The following is a 25,163-nucleotide window of genomic DNA, read 5'->3' as shown; positions in this document are numbered from 1 at the left end:
AAAGTCTGAAGTCGTGGATATGAAGTCAAGTCAAGACCAAAGTCAAGATCAAAAGACCAAAGTTCTACTGTAAACTTTGTCTTATGAACAAATAATTATGCATCCTTCAACAAATTTACTGCTATTTGATTATTTTTAGACTTACAGTTAGTATAGTAGTTTTACAGGAATGCATGCTTTTTAAAACATTTAAAGTTTAGAGCATTTAAAAGCAAAATGGGGTGACAGTGAGGGCCTAAAGGTTAGAGAAGCGAGCTTGTAACTGGAAGGTTGTCGATTCAATCCCCAGACCGGCAGGATAAATCTGGGTGGGGAAAGTGAGATGCAGCGTTTACCCCTCCCTCATTACCACCGCTGAGGTGCCCTTCAGCAAGACCCTTAACCCCAACTGCTCCAGCAGAGCTGTTCAGTGGCAGCAGATCAGGCTGTGGTTGTACTGGGCAGCTTTGAGACACTCCCTCTCAGTGAAACTTCCCTGAATAAATAAAGCTAAGAAGAAAAAAACACAGTTGGTTTCAAGCATTTTAGCAAATCTGAATCTAGTTTTGAATTTCTTATTGAATCCACAGAACCTTTGAAAGCACACAGAGCAGGGACACTGAAACAGGGCAAATGAGTGAAAAAGGTTATCATTGTGTGCTTATGTAGATAATAGTCTAAATTAAAAAAAAAAAAAGATCGAATTATTGAGGGGAAAATAGATTTTTTGTTTGCTCATATTAAATAATTCATTGGATGATCATTTCTTTACGAAATGTAATTTATGTGCAAAAACGTCTTATTGTGCACTCAAAATTGAGGCACAAAAACCAAAGCGAGTAGCGACCAGCGAGTATCAGTCTACAACAACAAAACTCCTGCCTTCACAAGCAAATGTTGCTCAGCGTGAACTTGAAGATAAGGTGGATTGTAAAGGTCAGAAGCTGGAATTCCAGACCCCCCATGCTGGGCTTTGCTCCAGACCCCCAAATCACTAATTCTGTTTGGAGTAAGAGGCGTGTGAATTTGTGTAGTGCTTAATTTGTGTGTGTGTCTATATGAATGTGTGAAAACAGTGAGGATTACTGTAAAAATGTATGAACGTATAAATGCGGCCTGTGAATTTCCAAGCAACAAAGAAATCTGTTGCTGACAGCAGGAGCCAAAACAGCCAATCTGTTGCGCAACAGCTTCTGAGGAAACTCACTTACAAGAGGCTTGAGTGCGAGAGGCTGGCCTGGATAAGTGGATAACACACAGGTGCTCACTGCACTACACACACACACACACATACACACACACACACATACACACACACGCACACACACAAAGTCAAAGGTGTCCAATTTTGCTTTTGACTCTATAACCTCCACATGCACCCACAAGCAAGTTGCACAAACACATGCACTTGGCCTCAATCTTTGATATAATTTTCTCACCATATGCATGCTCTCCATCTCTTTCTCTATCTCTCTCTCTTCTCAGCATACTGCCAAATTCTCTCTCTCTCTCTCTCTCTCTCGCACACACACACACACAGACACACACACACACACACACATACTCACCAGGACAGATGGCCATGCTATGTGCTCTCGCTCAGCAGATGCACAAGAGCATTAATCATGAAACAAGACTCAAACAGAGGATTTAACTCTTACTACAGTTGTGCAGCTTCCTGTAAAGAACCCTGATTAATTTCTCTCTCCAAGATCATCAACAGTGCGGGCTTCTCTCTCTCAAATTGTACATGTCTGTGGACATTTGGACAATGTGGACATGTCTCTTGAGACCAAAAACAATTGGCAATTTGAAGCTTTTAAAACCAAGAAATCATGTGATATATGAGACTGCTAAAAATTGCTAATCCCTCAGATGTCCAGAGTTGGTGAGGAGAAAAGCAGATTACAAAAACAAATGCAGATTTATTGAATAGATTGTGATAAATTATTAGAGCAATGTATTTATATTAGGTCAACACAAAACAGTAATAATGATAGATCACATTCATAAACATACAGAGGCCAAAAAACTAAAGAAAACAGAGCACAGCTCAGAGGGTTAATCCTGGCAGAGTTAGCATTATCACTCCCACCAGGTGCAACCAGCATCAAATGTATGCACACATGGTAATGTGAGACTGTTTGGATAAAAACGGCATGTTATTAGCGAGAGTCTGGCCGGTAGCCTGATCAGTTGGCACTCACAGTCAGTTCACTGTGTCTCTTTGGGCCCTGCAGTTTAGAAATCTTTTGCCGGAGTGGTGGAGCAGAAAGGTGCAGGAATGCAGCCTAAAGAAAACTTCCATGCATATTGTAGGTGGATCATAGATTTACAGTAGCAGATGGTGAATGTAATGTATGGCATTGTTGTCTTGCAAGACATAGTTGAGAAGACGGATGCCACTCTCATGTTTTACATTAAGTATGAAGCTTAGCTTAGCATAGAGACAAGAAGCAGGGGGACAGATGAAACAGATAAAAACCCACCTGCCAGCACCTCCAAAGCACTATTAGATTAGATTCAACTGTATTGTCATTGTACATAGCACGTACTGTACAACAAAATACAGTTAAGCACCTGACCAGATGCTAGCAGTAGCAAAACTGCATAGGGGAGAACGGGGTAAATCAAGCCAGTGGGTAAAATAAGTCACCCCCTTTATCTAGGTAACCATAAACAAAAGTAATCATGTGACCACAAATTAAGAAAGTATAGTTCACATTACTCAATCCATCTTGGACTCAAGCAGGTCTAACACATCGGATCAAAATCTCCCATAGGTGTTCAACTGTGTTGAGATGTGGTGACTGTGAAGGCCATAGCACATGATTCACATCATTTTCATACCCATTGAACCATTCAGGGACCCCTCGTGCCTTATGGATGGGGGCATTGTCATCCTGGAAGAGACCACTCCCATCAGAATAGAAATGTTTCATCATAGGATAAAGGTGATCACTCACAACAACTTTGTATTGATTTGCAGTGATGCTTCCCTCGCGTCCCTCTTCCCTCTTCCAGGACAAGTGGACCTAAACCATACCAGCAAAATGCCCCCCAAGGCGAAATCGATGCTGCCAAGAGGCTGAGATATCCTGACTGTTGAGGACAAACTAGCCTACATCTCATAATATTTGCACACATTGATTTCTTTTTTTTTGTTTTCCCCTCTATGATTGTTTTTTGGGGGCTTTTTTGCCTTTATTTGATAGTTTGGAAGTGCAGAGAGACAGCAAACATGGGTAGATGGGTATTACACGCAATAAATGTCCACAGCTGGAATCAAACGTAGCATCTACGCGTGTCAGCTCTTCAGAAAAGCAGCAGTTTTATCACATTCGTTCATATGATTGGCCCATCCTACATTTGATCCTACATTTCACATACTGCAACTTGAACCAAGTGAGTGATTACAATATCCCCCCATATATGACCACTTGTTGACATGTGAATAAAGATCCATATTTATTTTGTGATGACACCTGGACAGCTCTATTTGCTAAATGAAAGTAAACTGATCTTTATGTGTAAAATCAATGCAGTGGCCCTTTAATTTGACCATCGGAATCTAAAGCAGATTTGAGCATTAGGGAAACTGCTGAGAAGGGAGACCAACCACTAAAGTACATCTGCACATCTTTGAACAAGACAGCTGGAATTTCCATCTGTTTAACAGCTCAGAGAATATCTCAAGTTACCTCACTAAATCCACTATTAGTTACCTGTAATGGAGCTGGTAACTGCAAGAGGAATTAAATCTTGAAAGAAAAAATAAATGATACAGAACACAACCAACTGAGAAATCTAGAAATGCTGGGAAAACCAGAGCACATGTTCACAGTTCATCAAGCAGGGTTTCCCATAAAAGAATGGCATTAAATAAGGCAACACACAGCCTGTAATAAAACATCTTTGCGCTAAAACCCAAATCAAAAAAAGCAATTTTGCAGGTAACACTAGGAAGTATTATTATAATGAATATTTTGACAGTGAACTGCTGTAAAGGGAAAAGTGAAAAACGGAGGATGTAGGTGTCAAAAAATGATCTTAATTGTTTATCATCATTAATTCATGATTACTTATTTAGGATTTTTAACAAGAGGGAAAACACCACCCTCAGTTGCTTGCACACTGTTAGTTATTACCAACCTTTGACGTTTAACACATGTCAATAAAAGTAGATTTGTGATTAGGTCTTGTAGTTGAGACTTTTCAGGCTAACCAGTTTCCCTCTCCTTGAGCTGAAAGTACCTCAGTGTGACATCATATCATCAAAAAACAGAATACATCACTAAATACCAAAGTTAATTCAGGATGCAATGTACAACATCAGCAAAAGCTGTATTTTACTGGGATTGCTGCATAAAAGGTTAAAATTGCAATGCCTCCTGAGCCTCATGCAGTCAAATGCAGCTGGGAATTTTAAAGCCTTTGGATATGGATGAAAAGCTCATAGTCTCTGTCAGACAGAGGTTTCTTTGTGTCTTGATTTAGAGAATGTGTTCCTGTTCTGTGATGAATTAAAGCCCAGCCCTGTCAAGAGAAGGACAGTGCTGCACGGCTTGTAACGTTGGGTCTCAAGACGTCAGCCTGAAACTCATCAGTCAGCGTCTCTAAAACAGCGAGGATCCAGCCCTCGAGGGCGTCTAAATGATGGCGGTCCTTACCCTGCGTCCTCCTGTGTTGAGCCTCAGGGGAGTCAGGTAGGGGTCAAAGATCATGTGACTGGTCTCGATGTCGATGGGCGACTGCCTCTTCCCTATGGCGCACAGGTTCCAGGCTGAGTTCACCAGACCCCAGAAGGATGGGACTGGTGGTGGGTGGGATGAGGATGAGCGTGAGGAGAAAGAGAGTAACAGCAGTAATTAGTGTATGTGTGCTGGTGTTCTACAAGATCAAACCATAAAAACAGAGAGAAAGTGAGCTTCATTATGATGGGACAGGAAAAATGGGGAGTTTAGGGAGATTTGAATTAACATTATGGCTTCATTAAAATCTTACTGAAGAAAGAGCTTTCATTAAAGTCTCCAGGTTATTATCTGCAAGTCTAACTAAGGTAGAGAAAGTGACTTTATTAAAGTCTGACTAAAAGTTCTCCCACTAGCTTTCATTACTTATTATCTATGGCAGTGGTTTCTACCCTTTTTGTCTTGTGACCCCTTGAAATGAAGTGATGTCTACTTGTGAAACTCATCACAAGTTGTGGCCTCACTGTGGTCATGGCTTATGAGCAGAGATTTTTCCTTCATGTATTTGTCTCATTTGAAGGATTTTAAGAGGCCAATAGAGGTGAAAGAGTCCAGTATTTCAAAGGAAAACACAAAAAAAATTGAGAAAAATAAGAAAAAAAAAAGTTTTTTTTCTTGATCCTTTCAATCATCTTGTGACCCCCCAGATTTATCTCGGTACCCCCAGGTTCCCAGCTCCAAGGCAGCTTGACTAGCTTTCCTTCACACCAAAAGCTCACAGCTTCTATTTCAGTGAAAATGTCCTTAAGTAGTAACGTGATGAAGACGCAATGCAAAACATCATGCAGGAATTTAGTGGAATGAACTAATCTAACACAAAAATATACATGTTAATGGTAAGTTTTAATCTAAAGTCTTTTGAAATGATGATTTGAATGAATATGCTGCTATAACTTACTGACTTGGACTTACTCAACAAATGCTTTGAGGGTTCAAACTTTCAAAAGGTGCTTCTTTTTTAAAGTTTCTTTAATACATGTGAAGATAAGTCATTTTTCATTTAATAATAATGACAACAATGATGAAGGTCAGTATTGAATTCAGTCTCACTTACACAACCGCACATTTATAATTTAATATGGTCAGTGAGAAGCCTCACATATTGTCTTTGGACTGTGGTACAAAGTGGCTCCAGATGCAGCAGCCAAAGCTTTCAGTTCTTTGTGATAAATGAAAAAGTCATTTGTTAAACTGAGAAAATGAAAATGGAAATCCGATTGTAACATTTGTCAGTATATGACTGAACATTTGTAGATTCAGCTCAATACCTTCAGTTTATTGAACTTGTTATCTCTAGTTGAGTTAATTTAACAGTTGATTTTACATTTTCAAAACCCATGAGATGAATTTGAACTAATTCTTAAGTTCAGTTAAAGGGGACATATTATGCTTTTTGTGATTTTCTGTTATTTATATACTGTTATAATGATGTTGGATATCTATGTTAAACATGGTCAAAGTTCCAAAACTTGAGGTTAACATATGTAAAAATGCTCCCTGCAAATAAAAAGCCCTGAACGCTTCATTTGTGACATTTTTTTTCTACCTTGCCAACGAGCTGATGTTGGCTCATCATTCATGGCGTGGCATTGGTTGCAAAAGTTGTTGCTAAGGTTTTTCCATGTGTTGTTCACATCGTCCATTCTCATATTCTGGATCAGATTCTAGATCGAACATGTATTTGAGAAGTTGACATTTGAGTAAAGAACAGGAAAAAGTAGTGACATCCTACTACTATAGTTTGTTGCATGGTTTGTTGACAAAGCCTCTGGAGCTGGTGGATGTCTGCTGAGGGGCAGCTTCCAAGAGCTGGTTGATCAGAACAAAGCGGGCTCCTCGGGAGAGGGACCTTAAAGAGACAGGAGCTAAAACTGCCTGTTTCAGACAGAGGCTGAACTGAGAGGCTGCATAAAGGGTCAGTATGAATTCAATAAGGATTTTTATCAACTGTACATTATGCAAATTTCCAGGTCTATATTTATATTCTGGGACTCCACTGGAATAACTTTGCATGATGTGTTCCCTTTAACTCACATTTTTAAGGAAGCAGGGGAACTTTTAAGTTGAACCAACTTAATATATTTTACAGTGTGGTGGGTGAGTTAGAAATGTGTTCCTCTGCAGTTGCCTACATTTTCTTTTGTTATGTGACATTTCTGTTTCTTGTATTTTTGGATTTGACATCAAGAAGAACAATGAAAATAAAATCATCTGCAAGACAGATAAACTTTTTACCTTATTTATATTTATTTTAAAGATTTTTTTAATTTACTGCATGATTTATTCTATTATTTTATATTTTTTAAAATGCCTAATTTGTATGTTATTTGTCCCTGATACCATGCCTCACACTGGGGGTGAATATACAGTATTGTGGGGGATGTGTAGTTAGAAAGAAGTGAGGTTTTTGCTACATTGGCTGCTACTAGCATAACACATCTGTCTCACAACTGTGTGAATTGAGTGACATTGCATTGTCAGTAATGTAGCCGCCAGGTTTGATAAAGAAGAAGAATGCAAAAAGGTGATATCTCTTCTTCTGCTGCATCAGTTTTTTTTTACTATTCAAAGGAGTATGATGTCAAATTGGTGGAGTACTCTTTTAAAAATATATCGCTGGGGAAAAACATTACCATGTAGTAGCCTATACACCATGTGATTTTGTGTGACACAGCGTGTGTCCTAATTCTATGATACTTGAGTTATGTTTTGTATCATATGTGAGTCTACGAGCTGGAAACATCAGATCTGTTTAGGATCAGACGCTGCAGGCTGGATCTCTACCATCAGCTGATGACATGATTACTGAGATCTTCTATCCTGTGGTGTTGGACAAGAATGTCGGGCTGATAGCTGACCTAAAGCCAGCCAGATGTGGGCTGCATGACTTGACACTGCACACACACAATATGGACATTCAAAAGTATACAAATAGAGCCTTAGATGACCTTAAAGTCACTGTAATTTTGTCACACACACACACACAAACACACATACAGAAGAGAGGGCTCATCACTAGCTAAACTGTCATAATGCTTGTCAGAGACAAGCTTAATGACAATTCGGAGTGTAAGACAGCTGTCATTATGATCAAAAAAACTAATCGCCAGTAGTCAGCGTGCTCGGCTAAGACTCAGGTTAAAAGAGAGAAATGTTTAAACGGCTGATGGATGTGAGCGTTTGGTCCATAAAATTTAGTTTAAAAACCGCAGCCGTCTGCTCATTTTTTTCTCTACGTCCTCCCATCCTTCCTTTCTCCTTTCTCTCCTTCTCCATCTCTCTCTCTCTCGCTTACTCTTTCTTGCTCCATCCATCCATTCATTCCTCTCTTTCTGGCAGTATTCATCGGAGGAGTAAAGTGACAGATGTGGCAGGCCTGACCTGCAGAGTGCAATCCTGACCTCTGCTCGGCACACAGCCGCATGTCACACACACACTATTATATCACCCAGCTGTGTGTGTGTGTGCGTGTGTTTGTGTGTTAAGGTATGTGTGTGACAGAAAGACAGAGACTGTGTCAAAATTGGAGGCAAAAAAAATCAAGAAAAGTTGAGTTGATTGTTGTGTATTTGTGATTTTGTATGCGTGAGAGGAAACGTGATTGAGCATAGCCATGGTCTCCAGAGGATGAAGCCTAATGAAGCTTTGGCAATAGTTCAAGAAGGAAGATCTCTTCACTCTTCATTTTGCATTTATTTCACTATGGGTTTGCCATTTGCTCCTGTTCTATTTTTCTCTGTCACTTCCACTTTTCCACGCTGTCATAAATCCCTTCATTTACAATTCCGATGTCACCATACCTAACCAAGGATATATCTGCCCGTGTTTCTCAAGCCAATCAGTCTCTAGATGCTGTTCTTTCAGTATCAATTCTGCCATTCTGTCTTTCTGACCTTCTATTGCTCAAACCACCTCCTCCCCATCACCACCATGACCTCCATAATGTCCAGGGAGACCCGTTCAAAGGTTTCTATTAACCACCAGTTGACTCCATTCAACCACCAACAGCACCTAGGACCTAGGGGATCCTGTCCTACCTTTATAAAGGCCTATACGCTTTATGAAGATGCTTGACATTGATGGAATCCTATCGCCAAATGTCACTAACCTCAATAAATATTTTTGTACACTTCCAACTGATCTCTCCTTATTGAACTGACTTTGGTGATCCTCTAAATTAAGTGCTTTTGTCCACTGACTCTTGAGTAACGGACGCTCAGAAACCTTTACTGTGCGTTCAGACAGAACGCAAAGTGAGTTTTAGAGGCAGTGGGATTGCATATAAAGCAAATGAAAAAAGATTGTAATTTTCCCGTGCTGTGCAAATTGATTCTAAGATTGAGCACAAAAAATTGCGTGTTTTGGCTGTTTGGGGAAAATAAACACAGACAGTCTATGACAAATTCATGAAAATGACACAAAGGCAAAATTTGCTTTGTTATCTGTCTGAATACACCTTTAGAAAGTATTTTGGACCGCCAGAATAACAGTCATTTCAGGCACCATCTTTGTGCAGATAAATTAAGTCATACAATCGAAACCCATATGTGCAACAAAATATTCAATGTCAATTCTGACCTTTTCACAACTATTAGATTCCCAGTGATTTGGAAATAATATATTGCCTTTAATCCATTACTCTCATTACCCTGAATGGTGATTCACAGAGCTACAGAATATCCTAATTGTCAAATGACTGAACAAATGAAAATTGCACAGTGTATAGGGGCCTTTATTGTACATGCATTTAAATGTGACTGGATCTGGTGTGTGTGTGTTTGTGTCCTGAGCATGTCTGTCCCAAAGCCAATGGTTTTTTGTCATTAGCAGACGCCTGGAAAAGGACCAGATTACAGAAAGATCCACGGCTGCCAAACACATAAATAGGAGACAGCACAAGACAGAAGACTACCCAAGTGTTTCTAGACATGGATCATATCTAACCTTAACAGGGTCAAATAGTGGAGAAAGACTGAGGGACCCAGAGACAAAGAGAGACAGAGAGAGAGGAAGGAGGCAGAAGGATGGAGATAGAGGGAGGAAGCCTGAGGAACCACCATCCTTTTTAATATTAATAAATAAGGCTGGGTTCAAAAAGTGGGGAAAGGAGAGAGGGACAAAAACACAGAGAGAGGACGGAGATAATGAGTGAGAGAGGACAGCCTCAGGATCCAAGATGTTTCTTGAAAGAAAACACTGAGTTTTCAAGAGACTTACATGTTAAGTGATAAGAACATACTTGCTGCATGATGACGGATGGAAAGCAGCCAGCGCTATACTCTCTCATGCTAACTGAAAAGTAATGTTTAAAGTCTAAATCTGGTAATCTTTCATATTTGTCTTATTGTCAACAAATCTCACGACAAGACCCAAACCAACAAAGTATTGATCCTGTCGGGTCTGCAGCACTTGAGCCGGACATGTCTCAGTCTCAGGGGTGTTTTGACCCAGACCTGACTCGCTCTCGGCTCCCTGTAGTCCAGCTGGTTTCTCTCACTCTTGTAGTTTATTAGATGTGTTGCACCATTCACTTTTTTAACTCCTCAATTGGAGTAAAACTGTTCCACAACAGAGCAATGGTTTGAGACAGGAGTTGATGGTGCATATAGGTCATTTGGTTAAATTGTAAAGTTATTGTCCCATTAGCAACCAAGCTAACCTAACAAGTTTGCTAACTGACTATTAGCAAGCTCATTGGCTTGGAGAGCTCTATTTTCCCTGCTCAATAACTTTTTATTGAACCAAATGGTGATCAAAATGCCAGGAGGAAGTAAACAAAACAGTAGACCCTCCTATTTTGTGGGGACAAGTGCATGTCACTTTGTAGCGTGACCACGGCTTGAAATGGAAATTCCCAAAATTAAATGTTCCACCAACATGCCACACCAGCTGAACACACTAAAAATCACTAGGTTAAAATTTTACTCCGTTGGTTCAATATAGTACCAACACAACATTGGGTTAACTTTAGCAATCTGGTATTTGCAGTTAAACACAACAAGCTTTAGCTACAAACTGTCACAAATATATTGTTTCTTGTACAACACCATGTGCATATGACATCCAAAAGATACACAAGTTATTAACAATCAATAAACCATGACATATAAATTTAAAAAGATTAGACTAGATTGTTGCAAGTTTTAGTTTGGGAAAATAACCCAACATTGAAATAAAAAATAACACTAAAATTTGGGTCAAAACAAACCCTTGTCTTGAGTGGCTTTCTGGGTAACATTAGCCCAGCATTGTGTTGGTCTTATATTGACCCGAACTGGGTAAAATCTGAACCTAGTTATTTTAGTGTGCGTTGTTACATCAACATGTGTTGAGATTTCAGCATTTCTTAAAAAGCAAGCCAATGCTGCCTCTGTTTTCATGTGTGAAAATGGAAGTCATTACTTTCAAATTAGCCTATAGAGTAAAGGGCATATACCCCGTACCCAGTATACTCACATACCCGTCTAGCACAATACACCACTGCCACAAAGCAATAGGAATGACACCTATAAGAGCTACAAAAAAGCACTTTAGCTGATTGTATAGGGGAACAAGTAGTAAGAGAAGACTGCTGTTTTGACTGGACTTTGGAAAGTTGATTCACTATCAGTGGGTGAAGAGTGGAGGGTGGGTGGGTGAATGATTGGGAGAGCAGAGCTGAGCAGTTGGTGGTGGAAATCACAAGCTGGGATGAGGTATGAGACTGTTTGTTTTGGGATAGCGCACGATGAATGTTTCATCGTGCGTGTCACCGTGTGTTTCAGCTCGTCAAGTCAAATCAATTTGGAGTGACCCACCTCACTCAGAAAACAATAGCCATTAAGTAGATTGGTTACTTGTAAAAATATGAGTTTTGCCACTTTCACAATTGATGTGTCACAGCAGGGAACACGTTCTACAGTCGCAAAGCCTGCAAATACTCACATTAACCTTTCTTGTTCTTTACAAAAGCAATTTGTCCTCTGAAATGATTTCATTGTCAGCTCCTGCTACAGAGGAACCCATAATGAAAGTACCTTATCAGACATCCATTCTGTGTCAGTACTGCTGTATCCCCCGCAGTTCACTGTTTGTCTGTCTGAGATCCTGTGCACGCGCACACACACACACACACACACACACACACACATGCAACACAACACGTACTTGTTCTTCCATGTCTTACTTTTATCTATATTTATATCCTTCGTTTCTCTGTAAACCACATCACAACAAAGTTGTTTTCTCTTCATAAATAAATCAACTTGACTTGAATAAGAAAACGAAGTTTTTTGCACTTGGGGCACCTAAAAAATTCATGGATTTCCGAATAACATATAATGTTTTATCAGACAAATTGAATTAAAGTATCACTGAAGCTTCAATTCCAAAAATTGCTTCCTAGGCAGGGCTGGATATAACCAGTAGAGGGCCCCAGGCCAAACTGAGCTGATGGCCCCTCTTGACCAACGCACTCCGCTTTTCCATTGCTTGGTGCATTGTCTATGTATCAGTTAGTATTTAGCAATTACTAATTAGTTTGTAGTAACTTGATTAAGCACAGATTTATTTTGTAAAATGAACTAAAACTGCAATGATTAATGGATTGTTCTATTAGTTGTCAAATATTAAATTAATTGACAACTATTTTGAGTCATTTTTTAAGAAAAAAAATGATTCCAGCCTCTTAAATGTGAATATTGTCTGCTTTCTGTGATAGTAATCTTGTATAATAGTGAACTGAATATCTTTGAGTTTTGGACAAAACCACAAGACATTTGAATACATCATCTCGGGCTTTGGGAAACTGTGATCAACATTTTTCATCATTTTCTGAAATTTTATGGACTAAACAACTAATCAAATAATCAAGAAAATAATCAATAGATTAATTGCTAATGAAAATAATCGTTAGTTGTAGAACTAAAATGAAGCACAATATACACTAAATTACTATTGCTTGTTGTCATAGTAACGCAACACACTTTGTTGCTAGTGAGTTTTTCAGGTGCTCAGCAGCCAGGAGAGGTTCCATGAAAAAAAAATCTTATGTAGGGGTGATGTGGTCTTAAAAGGTTTTGAAACCACTGCACTAAAATAATAATAAATGCCTTAAAACTAAATTTTACCTAAGGGCCCCTCTGTAAGATTAGGTAATAACACAGGTGTCCCTTTAAGGCCCCTGTTATTTAAGTGTATTATGTGGTTTAGTTGTGCATACTGCATTAAAGCCCCTGAAAACTATGTATATGTTATCACATTTTGATTCAACTGTTGCTAAATCCTGGTTTATATCAATGAGTGGAAAGTATGTAACCCTATACACTTAAACAACACCACAAGCCACAGTCTCCAATAACCAATAACTGTTAAGTTGAATCAGCTTCTGTAAGACAGGCTCAACAAAAACTGAACATTATAACCTCCATGAAGGAAGGGTTTATTGCAGGGCCGTTGCTCACTGTTGCACATCTTCATTCTGCATTTGTAATTTGGAGAGAAGACTAAGAAGACACAGAAATCAGAACAGATTATCTGTCAAATCAAGACATGTTTGTCAAAGTTTTCAGTCATCGGCGCGTAGTCTGTTAGCTCAACTGCTTGTTGTTTCTAATCAAAGAGGATCAAATTGTCAACCAGTGGGAATATCACAGCAGCGCTCAACAATTACAAAACTTGCATGTTTTTTTAAAGATGATTTCAGTGTGTTTGGACTCAGTATTTCCCCATCAGGATTATGCATTTCTCCACCTGATTTTCTTGAAATGGCATTTATCTTTAGGTAGCAACACTTTATTTTACAGCAGGGGCATAATTTCCTAATCATTTCTTACAAAGTTTTGTGGAAATAACTATGTAATCTGATACTAATTATAGGAAGTTCAAAGACTTATTTTAGGTGGAGTTTACATGCAATTGTTGGAACTGCTCCATTTAAATACAACTTGCAAATATAACTGAACTGATATTAGAGACCTTTTGGGGGGTGGAGGGTTGAGGGACTTTAGCTCATGACCTGGCTACATCCCTGCTGTTAAGTAAGACTGTGTTCACTGCTGTAACAAGTAAAAACTGCTGTAAACGGTAGTAAAATGAAATGTGAGCCATTCATAATATCCTAGTCAAAGTGAACACAGCATGTGCTTTAAACACAGTAAATCAGCCGTCCATTAGCATCCTACTAACCATGCATTAGCCCAGCTCAAGGCTTAAGAGGCTATTACCCATTCTGACCCATACTGCCGCACATTTTACACACACACACGCACACAGATAGACAACCTTACATGTGCATAGAGCCAGATACGTCTACAAATATCCCGCAATTCATGGAAGAGCCATATGTTTAAAGGAAGAGCAGGGATTATGTTGTATATGGAATTTTCCTCAACAGCAGTGCATTACTGACACAGCTCTAGCACATCCGCTGTATTCACAACTAGCATATCCACTGTACTGTGCTGTATTTTCCCACTGTGTGGAAGACGGTCCTGGATGCTGTCAGAGTGTAAGCTTGTTAGAGGCTCTGTCCTTCTCTTCATTAGATTTGGGGAAGTTTACACTCCAGTAAAACCAGCCAAACTCATTATCCAAGATAGAGTTACGTTTGCGGAACACATGGGTCAGTTTTCATCCTAAAAGCTTTCAAATTTTAATGTTAAAATTGAAAACATACCATTTAAAAATATGAACATGCAGCTAGGCAGCCAAACAGGGTTATCTTGGAAGAATATAACAGTCAGATTTTTACATTTTTCCTCATAATACTAGGCTAACATTGATCATGGCTGCTGGCTTTTTGCCTGGGATAGGCAGCTTTAGCCTCAGTCACATGACATCAGTGATATAATGTATGTCACCATCAACTGCATGTTTAAGCCTGCTTTTAAAAGATTTGCGCAACAGCTGGAAACATCAAGAAGTCATCCTGTAACAGTGAACCAGCTCGTTCAGTTTACATTAGCTTAATTAGATAGCTAGTTACAGCTAGTGACAGTCTTCATTTTTGAGCAGAAAAATCAGTCGCTGGCTAGATATGAGAAGAAAACTAGAAAACTGCTTTGTCTACCGCTGTCTTAAATCAAGGACCCATTGTTTCAGAAAGAATTTCACAAATAAATCTGTCTCCACTTGGGTTAACTTAATGCAAAACAGTGGCTGGTCCCAGACATCCTCTCACTTCAAAGATTTTAAACTGGGCAAATCTATGTTTAACTATAGAAGCAACACTCAAAAGTCTTAGTATGTTCGAACCAACATGTCAAAGTTGAAATTGAGTCATTTGAAATCCAGTAATTACATTACATTTAATTCCAGTAACGCTCCTTTACATCCACAATTTTGGGGCTGACTTGTTCTTATCAGTAGTTTGATGGAGGGTTGATGTCAGTTTGGTTTTTGGTGTGTGCAGTGGATGAGAAATGACAAATCTAACTGATTACTTTTGAGTAGAAAGTAAATTACTTTGAAAATGAGTAATATGTAATGTCATCCACTAATATTAAGCAGAGCCGGCTAATATTCACCATACAGGACATAAAACCTGTGATGTAGACCTGTCTCCTGACTCATTTGTTTTCTCCTTTTTTTTTTTTATTTTACCCAGGATTGCTGGATTAGTTTGTGACCTGTAACACCCTTCATAGCGCTATCCAGTCTCATGTAAAGGCCTCTTTGAATTGTACAGTTTAGCTATTCCTCAACAATCCCTACAAGCACTCACACCACCCACGCTATTCTCCCAGCCCTTTATATCTTCTTAAGAATATGAGATTACTGCATGAAACACAGCACCCTTAACAGCTTAATTCTCCCAAGACAATGTTATTGTGAAAAGTCTATCTCTGTAAGTCACGTCAGATATGAAATAGGCTTTGAGATGAGATGGAGAAGACTGCGGGTGGTGATGATGTAGCATCCCAGAAATGACAGGGAAAAAAAAATTGAGTTTTCGGTAAAAGAGGTTTTAGGTTTAGAGTTTAAGAAGACTTTTTTTTTCATTAGAGCTGCAGCATAAAAAAATCCTCTTATCTACTTGCGGTTATACAGGTTACATTAAAAAAGTTAATTTCACCAAATACATTGGTTATTCCTCAAACTTAAAACCTTTTCTCATATATTTAAAGTGGAAACATACAGTTTAAAAATACAATCAACAAAGTAAATATAACCTCTTTCTTGCTTGTCCAAGTATGTAAGCTAAGCAGCCAACAGTGTTATGTCAGAATTAAATATGAGTCTGATCTTTATTTGTCCTTTATCATACTTCTAATAACAAGACCGATGCTGATCCTTTATCTCTACTTCCTCTATAGATCATCATCTGGTGATGATGCCAGGGATGTGTAGCTTTAGCCTCAGTTTTTTACCACAATGTCATGCATGTAACCATCAATTGCATATTTAAGATCCTTTTATAGGATTCTTGTATTAAAATGAGTCAGATGGAAACATTAAAAAGAAAGCCGGAAACAATGTTTTCAACCAACTCATGGAGCTACATTATCTACGGCTGATAAAACCAGAGAGTGACAGTTGTCATTTATGCAATATGAACGTTCAACAACTAGAAATAAGAAGTTGCTTTTGTCTACTTCTGTCTGAAAAAAGAAGTAAAAAAATGGTAAATCTGTCCCTGATATTGTTGTAAACTGAAATGCAAGTACAGAAAGCCTGACAGGCATAGCAAAAGTCAAACTCATTAGTTGACTTTACTAAACCTCTGGTCTTCATATATTGAACAGCATCATGACTCATAGACATTTGCTTACATTGTATGTATCTGTACAACTTTTTTTCATTAACATAAATATCTGAACTATGAGAAGAGAAATGTGTTGCAGGTCTGTTTTGTGGTGTGTTCCCATATGCCAACAGCCCTAGTCGCTTGTCATTTAAATTTGGGTTCCGGGCTGAAAACATGTAAGTGGTTTATCCGGCCTATATTTTCATAGAAACTAAAAAATCTCTTTCCCTGGTGCTTGTCTGCACTGTTGACAGTCAGGCTCATAGGTTCAAAAGGTAGCAAGTTGCCCCAGATCTGACTGCTATTTTTCAGGCTGCTGTCTGGAAAATTGGAAAACATAATCCTTCCAGCTGAATCCTGGTGGATTTTTAATGGCAGTGTGGGAATAAATCAGACTAAAACAAGTGCTCATTAATTAACAAAGTTTAGAGCCACAGTTTAGGGTACATATATTTCCAAACTCTGCTTTTTAACCTTTTTTTAAAATTAGAGGAAGAGATGTGAGGCAAAGATACCGAGTGAGGTGAAAAGGATATTTGTATGCTGATGTTCTAAAAACTACAGGAAGTCAGTTAATGTGGTTTGGACTGCTGTCAACAGTTGCAGCAGCAGCAGTGGATGTAACGCATATTTGATGTAGTAAAATGAAGCGATTCTTAATACAGAATCCTTATGTCATGTCACCAACCAGGAATGCTTTGAGCAGACTTGTGTGTAATTGGGGCAGACTACTATTCCATGGACGTGAGCCAAACCTACAAACGTAAGTTAGAATTTCCGTACTAGCTGTTGTTGCATCACCACAATTAGTTTTGAGATTGTAAGAGGCAAGAATTTAAAGGAAGTGTGCTAAAAGTGGCCATGATCTGTATGTTAGGAAATCAGTTTACACTTTAGAAAACAATCGGCAGAAATTAAATGTCGGCAGTAAATTGCTTCCGATTTGATACTTAAGTGAAGGGGGTAATTTCACACGGGATTGGAGGGGCTTCCTTTTCCCCTCACCTTCCAAAATCCAGTTTGATTTACTCACTAAAATCTCTCTAAACAGATTCCTCTTAATGTCTGACTGTAATAACAGCTCACAATAATAAGCTTTAACAAATATACACAATATGCTTCATATATATATATGTATATGTATATGAAACCAAAGCTACATGCTTGACTACAATGAAAACATGAACTGCAGTGATGTTTGCATCAGTGGTCGGTGTTGTTCGTGCCGTTAGATAACGTATTCCATGAAAGCTAATTTTTGTTTTGTCCTGTATGTGGTTATTCATAACTCATGTCACAAACAAATCATCAGAGGAATTTTCTGGGTCATGTTCACACTGAACACGCACACCTGGGTCAGAGATGTAGCGAACTGCACCTGCTTCACACAGTCAAACACACACACACACATACACCCTCTGTCTCCTGGTCCAGGAATAAATGCAAACTGAAAACAGTGTTTGGGGAAAAAGGACAGGGCAGGACGTTTGATGTTTGATCAGATAGAGCTTTTGGCTTTAGAAAACCACATACATTTAAATTTACCAGAGATCACCACACAACATACATGATCCTGACATGACCCGATCCAAAAGCCTTTGGCTACTATAAAACTAACCATGTCCTTTTGTAACACATGTCAGTACAATGACTGTGATGTCACTTTACACAGAAACAGAATATTGAATATTGTGGAGAGGTATTCAGTGTTGTACTGAACTTGTTTGCGATATTTGTTGCAGCGAATAAAAATGAAACACGATGGACGCACATTAGTATTAAGCTCTGTAGCAACTTTTCTTGGTTTGGAGTTTGTATTTGGACATACAGTATATACACTGTGCAAATAATGATAAAAGGTACACAGTACACCCCTGCAGGAGCAGTGGTGTTTGCTCATATTATTCTCTTTCTTATCTGTTGGTCTGTGTGCTGTCTTTCAGTCTTTCACCCACCTTAGCTGTAATGAAATCAGTGGGCAAGACAGAGATGAGCAGAGAAAAACAGATGAACACAGACAGTAAAGGCAAAGGGATAAAAAGTGTATTACAGTGGAGTTACATCACTGTTCATGAGCACCAAGGCGTTTTATTTGGTTCGTATTATTATTATATTTTTACTGACAACCGCTGTCAGCAAAATGTAAAATTTTGAATCTTAAATTTATTTGAGTGCTCTTGAGTGCACTGCAGTTGCATTACGGACCAACCCTGGGAGAATGTCTTGCAATGCCCGTACTGCTTTGCAAATACTCTAAACACAATACACAGTAGAAAAAATAAAATGTGCATACTGGAAATGACTTCTAACCATCCTATATTTAGCTGCAACCCACAGCAAATATAAAGCATTCAGATGGTCAGCAGTGTAATCACACCATTACATATTACTCATGAAAAAAAGTGATTATATTACTGAACTAATTAGACCAGTCTGTCCATTGAACTCACAGTCAAGTCTAACTATAAGGGATCGTTACTGTGATAAGCAACTGTAATGTTATTACAAATTTCAAAGACATCACTGCTTCAAAAAGCAACCTCTGTTGTTTTTTATTGAAATGTGGCACCAGAATGCACTGCCCTAAGACAGTTTATTACAGGGTTCTCATTTCAAGCTTCAACACCCCTTAAAAGCAGTACTGTCTTTTGAAATTGTCAACCATTTAGCACTTACTGTCTACCATACATGACAGTTCATCTTGTTTTGTGTTGTTGCAGCGATCCTAATGAAAAATTTGAAAAAACAAAACAAAAACAAAGTGACATCAGTGTTTGGTGGGGCAAACACCATCAAGTTGGCCTGTAAATGTTTGCAATGCTTAATAGCCTACTGACAGCTGAACATAATTTTACTTTAGACCAGCAAAGTTCTTAGTGTAACATCACTTTGGTCCAGAAGTCTCATACAGATAAAATCACATAAACCTGAAAAAAAGAGAGGAAAAGGAGAAAAAAAGGTGGGCTTTTGAAAAAAAAAATACCCTGACGATGGCACTAGATGAAAAGCGATGTAATACCCAAGTCATAAGGCTTCATCATCTGGGGAGCATGAATGTGTGCACCAAACTTTGTGCCAATCCATCAAAAGTATCAACCTCATGGTGGCGGCAGATGAAAAGTCAGAGGATTACCAAAGCCAATTAGATTCATCCTCTGGGTACCATGGAAATTTGTAACAGGTTTCATGGCAATCCATCCAATAATTGTTTGGAGATTCCACTAAAAACTGTCAACCACATGGTGGGGGGATCACCTAAGTCAGCAAAATAAGTCTATACAAAATGTCATGACAATTCTCCAAATAGTTGTTAATAATTTTAAGTCTGGACCAAAGTGGTGGACCAACCAACAGACAGACTAATATTGCCATCCATGGAGCCACGCAGCTAATGTGGCTAAGAACCATCAATTTTATACATATTTGATTGTAGGTATGACACCAGTGAGTAAAGGGTAGAAAGATAAAACTATTCAAATCAAATTAGAAAATTTTGCAATTTCTGAAGGACCTTTGGGTTTATTATTCTATTTAGACCAACCGACCTACCAACAGATATTACCATCCCTCAAGTCACGCTTACTATAGCTAAATCATCTAACCTGCATGAGATGTCACAGTTCTTTGTAAAAGCACTGCTGCTTAAACAACATCAGTGATGCACAAGTGTGGTCCTAGTGGATCAGTATCATGTCTCTCATATCACTTAAACTGAAGTGTTTGTCAAAATAACCCTCTTAGCACCATCTCTAATGTGCAATTTAGTCACAGTGTCACAAGTGCAAGTCCAACTAGGTTACATATCATCTTTTCTTTTCTTCCAGTTTTCCTGCCATCCTTAAATCTGTGCTATCCAATTAGGCAGAAACACTTTCTCCAAACACACAAAAAAAAGGATCGAGGAAGGATTATCCACAAGAACAGCGACTTGCAAGCTAGAAGAAAGATGTCAGCGTGGGAGAGCTCAGTGAAAATAATATTTCTTGAACTAATTAAGTATCCAAAGTGGCTGTCCCAGGCCAAATTAGAGATCAGTGTGCTGGGGGAATGTTCAGACTGATGCAATGTGCCCAAAAGATTGAAAGCTTTCCTCTCTGTCAATCACCAACTTGCATCAGCCAGACTAATAGGAGGAAGTTTCATGAATGTAGAACTTTTTACCAAAGACCTTTTCTGTAGTACAAATTCAAAAGCCTCACAGACATACTACAGATCACGGCTCATCGGCTTTTTTTTTTTTTTTTTTTTCCAGATCTTGATATTTTACCCAGATCTCCATAGAGACACTGCTTTTGAAACACTATGAGGGAGTTAGTTGTTTGTTTGTTTTTTGCCACACGGTGAACTCAGATGTGCCTTCACACATATTTCTTAAATGTCATAAAAACTTAAATAATGTAGAGCTCAAACTCCCCCAACAAAGTTGATGCAATTTGCCGGGCAAGCATCAATTTCTACTTTGGCGTCAAGAGCTAACATTTAAAGTAAAAGTATTATTTATTATAACTTGTGTTTTACTTAAGTAGCTCTCGCCATCTGTTCTACCAGTTTTGATCAAATTGTTGCAAAGTGATGGCTGAGATCTCAAAATGTGGTGACATTGCTAAAAAAAATATGTCCAGCGGTACACCAAGCATGAGCAGGCAGACAATCATAAAGGTTGAAATAAAACCCCCAGGTTAGTCAAATTTATTTGGAAGAGAGAAGGGAGGCTAACAGTAAAATTAAAACCCAAACTGTCCATTATAAACATCAACACAGCTTATAGCCTGCCTTCTTAGTTTAGCTTTGACCTACTGTACTTGCCCTAGTTGTGCACATTCCTGTGAGGTTTTCCTGTGCTATGAAGGATTATTAGTCCACCCACTTTCTGTTTTATCTCTAAATAAGGCGGTAGCTAATCTGGTTTAAAGCAATAGTTTGACATTTTGGGACATATATTTAGTTGTTTTCTTGCCGAGACATCGATACGATACTGTATGGTAAATATAAGGCTACAGCCAGCAGCCGGTAAGTGCAGCTTAGCATAAGACTGAAAATAGGGGGTTAGGGTTACTGCTAGCCTGGCTCTATCCAAAGGTAACAAAATCCACCTATCAGCACCTAAAGCTAACGAATTAACAGGTTATATCTCGTTATGTATAAAAGACAAGTGGTCTCCACTGATTGTTTGGCAACCACAAAGCGGTGGCAAGACTTCAGGAAGCTGACTGGAAACAGGCAAGAGGCCTTGAGTCGCAAACTGCAGTAAAAACTCCAACTGAGACACATTCAGAATGGGCTGTATATATGTCCAAAGAATGCTCCTAAAACCTGAAAAATATCGGTATATCCCACAAAAAAAACGCTACATTTGGAATAAGGCCTAATTCAGAATATCCAAATGGAATATGCTGTTTACATGACCCGTATCAAATTCAGAATATTGACATATTTGGAATAATAGTGGAATATTAGTGTGCATGTAAACATAATCATTGCCATCTCAAGAGCCCCACCACTAGCCATGCATGCAACTGCATCAGCTAAAAATATTTTAAGTCAGTCAACCATTGGTTTCATTATAGATTCATTTAAAATCATCAATTTTAATACACACAATACATTAATATAATTTTGTCACTTTTTTTTGACAAAGGTTAGACAAAGACAAAAAAAATCTCTGCATTGTTTGTGGCTGGACCACAACAGTGGGTCAGCCCTATAAATGCGAATGTCTGTCCCTGAGTCACTGACTGACTGAGTGATTTTGAATTTGAATTTCCCCATTGGCCATTGCTCTTTCAAAATGAATCGGCGCAAACAGTTTTCATCATTAGAGGCATTAGACATTAGAAGCCCTAAAAAGGCCAGCGGAAACCCTGAAATTGAAACTACATGCTGCAATGAGCTTGAAAAACACATTAGTATTTTAATATTTTTTAGGCATTGATGAAGAACATGTTATCTTCTATTCCAGTTTGTCCTTGTCATTGGTGACTCACATTTGAGATCCTTTGTTGATGGTTATGTTACCATGCCAGACGGCTGGTTCAGCTTTGGCTTCATGTCTACACCTGGAGGAGATATTGATGCTTTGCGAAGGGAAATAAAGCACACTGATGACTCTACTCTCACTCCTAATGTTGGTTGTCTACTTATTCCAAGCAACAACTTGAAGTCCAGCCAAACCATTGAGATGGCCACAAAAGATTTTAGATCTCTTCTACAAGCTGCTTTGTATCTCTGGCCCCAGGTAGGCTTTCTAATCTGACGTATGATAAACGTATACACCCCCACATTCTGAGGGCACAAACTTCTGTCTACAGTGAAGTAACACTTGTTTCTTCTTCATAGCTTTTTGTGTTGGATTTTCCTATTCATCATGGAGACATTCCTCTGGAGTACTAACTTCATCTTAAAGAAGAATACCATCAAGTGGCTGCTCAGCTCAATGTCTGCTACTTCTCAGCAGAAGCTTTCTTTCCATTATGTGATAGGTATGTGAAATATGATGTAATTCATGTTGCTGTATTATTTGCTCCATGACATAACTTGTCATGTTGTCTATGTGTATCTGTACTGTAATTAATATTTCTTACATATACTTACAGAACTTTTGTTTTTATTACAGGCAACTGTGGTGTCAGGATGGTGTTCCCCCATAGACTGTAAAAAATAGACGTAGCCACCGTGACATCACCCATTAGTTTGTGGACTCCCGTTTTGAAGTCGTGAGATTGAATTTTGACAGTTGCTATCTTGGATTTTTAGAGCCAGAAGTGACCATATTTGGACGAGAGGGTGGGTGGTGGACCCTAATACTAGCAGCTAGCTGCTAGCTTGGTTAACATGGTGCATTTACAGTCCATGGTTAACTGTGATAAAGCTAATGCTAATGCTAATTTTCACTAGTAAAACACTGTCTTAAAACCACTCAAACGAAATGTACTTAGCGGGAAAAAAACATTTGACTTCTTTAAGTACAACCAAACACTGAATAAGGCTTTTTTAGGTGACCAAAATGTTACAATTAACTTTAATGAAATGAAAACACACTGAAATAGCAATGGCTACGGCTACACCTATATTCTGAAAATCTGGGATTACGCCATGGTTACATTACCTAACCAACATTGTCGCCATGGTGGGATCTGTCCCTCAAAGCAGCCATGCCCTTAATTATGAATAACTTTAAGCCTTAAAAAAATTTAAACAAGTGAGTTATATAAAAATTCACCACCCTTCCATATCTGCTTTTCCAGGTGACCACTGTTGTGACTATAATAACTTCATCAGTAAGATTATACAAACATAAAAGTACTCAGTATTTCCATTTTCTTGCCAATCTTACTTTCTAGATGAAAGAAAGCGAAAGAAAGAATGGTGCATCAGGATCAACATCCATGTTTACCAGTATGCCATTATGTTTGCAAATTCTTGTGGTTTATGACCTTGTCAGGTACTTTTCCCTCCTACAAATTATGCTATACTGTATAACACTTACTTGGAATTAAATGACTTAACTCTGTTAAATTATGTTGACAAGGAGTTGATGTTCCTGTGTGTCATCCACTGCCATTCAAGACAGTTAATGAGCCTTCACCTCTCACACAGAGTGACAACACAAGAACAATGCTACATGTCCAAAAAGTAAATTCTTTTGATCAGGAGTGTGGGATTGGCAGGCTTTTGCATGTGGTGGGTCTGAAGGAGAATACTGTCAAACAGAATGTTAGACTGCTAACACACACACAGGACCCACCAACATCAATTACACACAACAAAGTTGTAGCAAAGTTACTCAAAGGAGGTGCTGGTGAGGACAGTTCTATATTTTGCATTGCTATTTCTGTAGGTGCAAAACATATCCAACTTAAAAGTAGCAACCCCAACAAGGCTGGTGTTAACTGCCCATATGAATCTATAATTGACAACATTAAATCAAGAAATTCAATGAAACAGAATCACCAGCACATTACAGGATGTTGTGGAATACTGTGGGAGACGATATAGTAAAATCAACTCCATACTACCCTGCTAAGTATGCAGAACAGCAATGAAAAGATGCATTGTACATCCTCAAAGCAATATGACTTGGAATATTTTGTTGATTTGGCTATTCTTAACTGTGCCCATTCTATAAAAAAGACATCTTGATTATCAACACACCCTGACAAATGGAAAATGGCGGTGCCGATGGCCCAATAAATGTGATTTATGCTAATGCATTAGATTCATCTAATGGTAGACACACCAACATTTCATTGGTGCTAGCTCAAAATGGTAATCATTTTGAAAGATTGATTCCAGTATCTGACAAAGATATTGAACAAACAATTGACTCGGTAGAGGCATTTAAACAAAATAAATATGAAATTCCTATAAATTTGAAGGACACCTACAACTTGAATGACAACAATATCAAAATCAAATCATCTATTACTATGTTAGGAATAAAAAGGAAAGAGTTTTTATAACACAATTAAGTGTACTTAAGAAATGGAAAGGAGGACCACACAACAGATGATCAATATTCTGAAACTATGTAGAATGTCTGCAAGATCTGTCAAAAGCAGTTTAGAAATTTGCTAATACAATAGCAGAAATCTAAAAGATGCCAAACCCATTACAACATGGATTGTTTATGAAAACAAGCCAAGGCAAATCAAAAATCTAAACATTCTGAAGCTCAGGCTACTTACAGGCGAAGCGTATTACAGCAAGAT

General features: G+C 38.4%; 1 protein-coding gene across 2 annotated transcripts in view; it reads right to left on the bottom strand.

The window, feature by feature from the left end:
* The window catches only part of LOC121884251 (carbonic anhydrase-related protein 10-like), a 119,196-nt gene that overhangs the window by 57,381 nt on the left and 36,652 nt on the right, over positions 1-25,163 (bottom strand). For both annotated transcript variants that reach the window (XM_042392950.1, XM_042392951.1), the window contains exon 3: positions 4,650-4,792. In XM_042392950.1, the coding sequence (XP_042248884.1) occupies positions 4,650-4,792 (143 nt within the window). The remainder of the gene's footprint in view (positions 1-4,649; positions 4,793-25,163) is intronic.

The sequence above is a fragment of the Thunnus maccoyii genome, chromosome 18 (assembly GCF_910596095.1).
Source record: "Thunnus maccoyii chromosome 18, fThuMac1.1, whole genome shotgun sequence".
NCBI classification, from domain to species: Eukaryota; Metazoa; Chordata; class Actinopteri; order Scombriformes; family Scombridae; genus Thunnus; species Thunnus maccoyii.
This window is presented reverse-complemented; position numbering and strand designations above follow the sequence as displayed.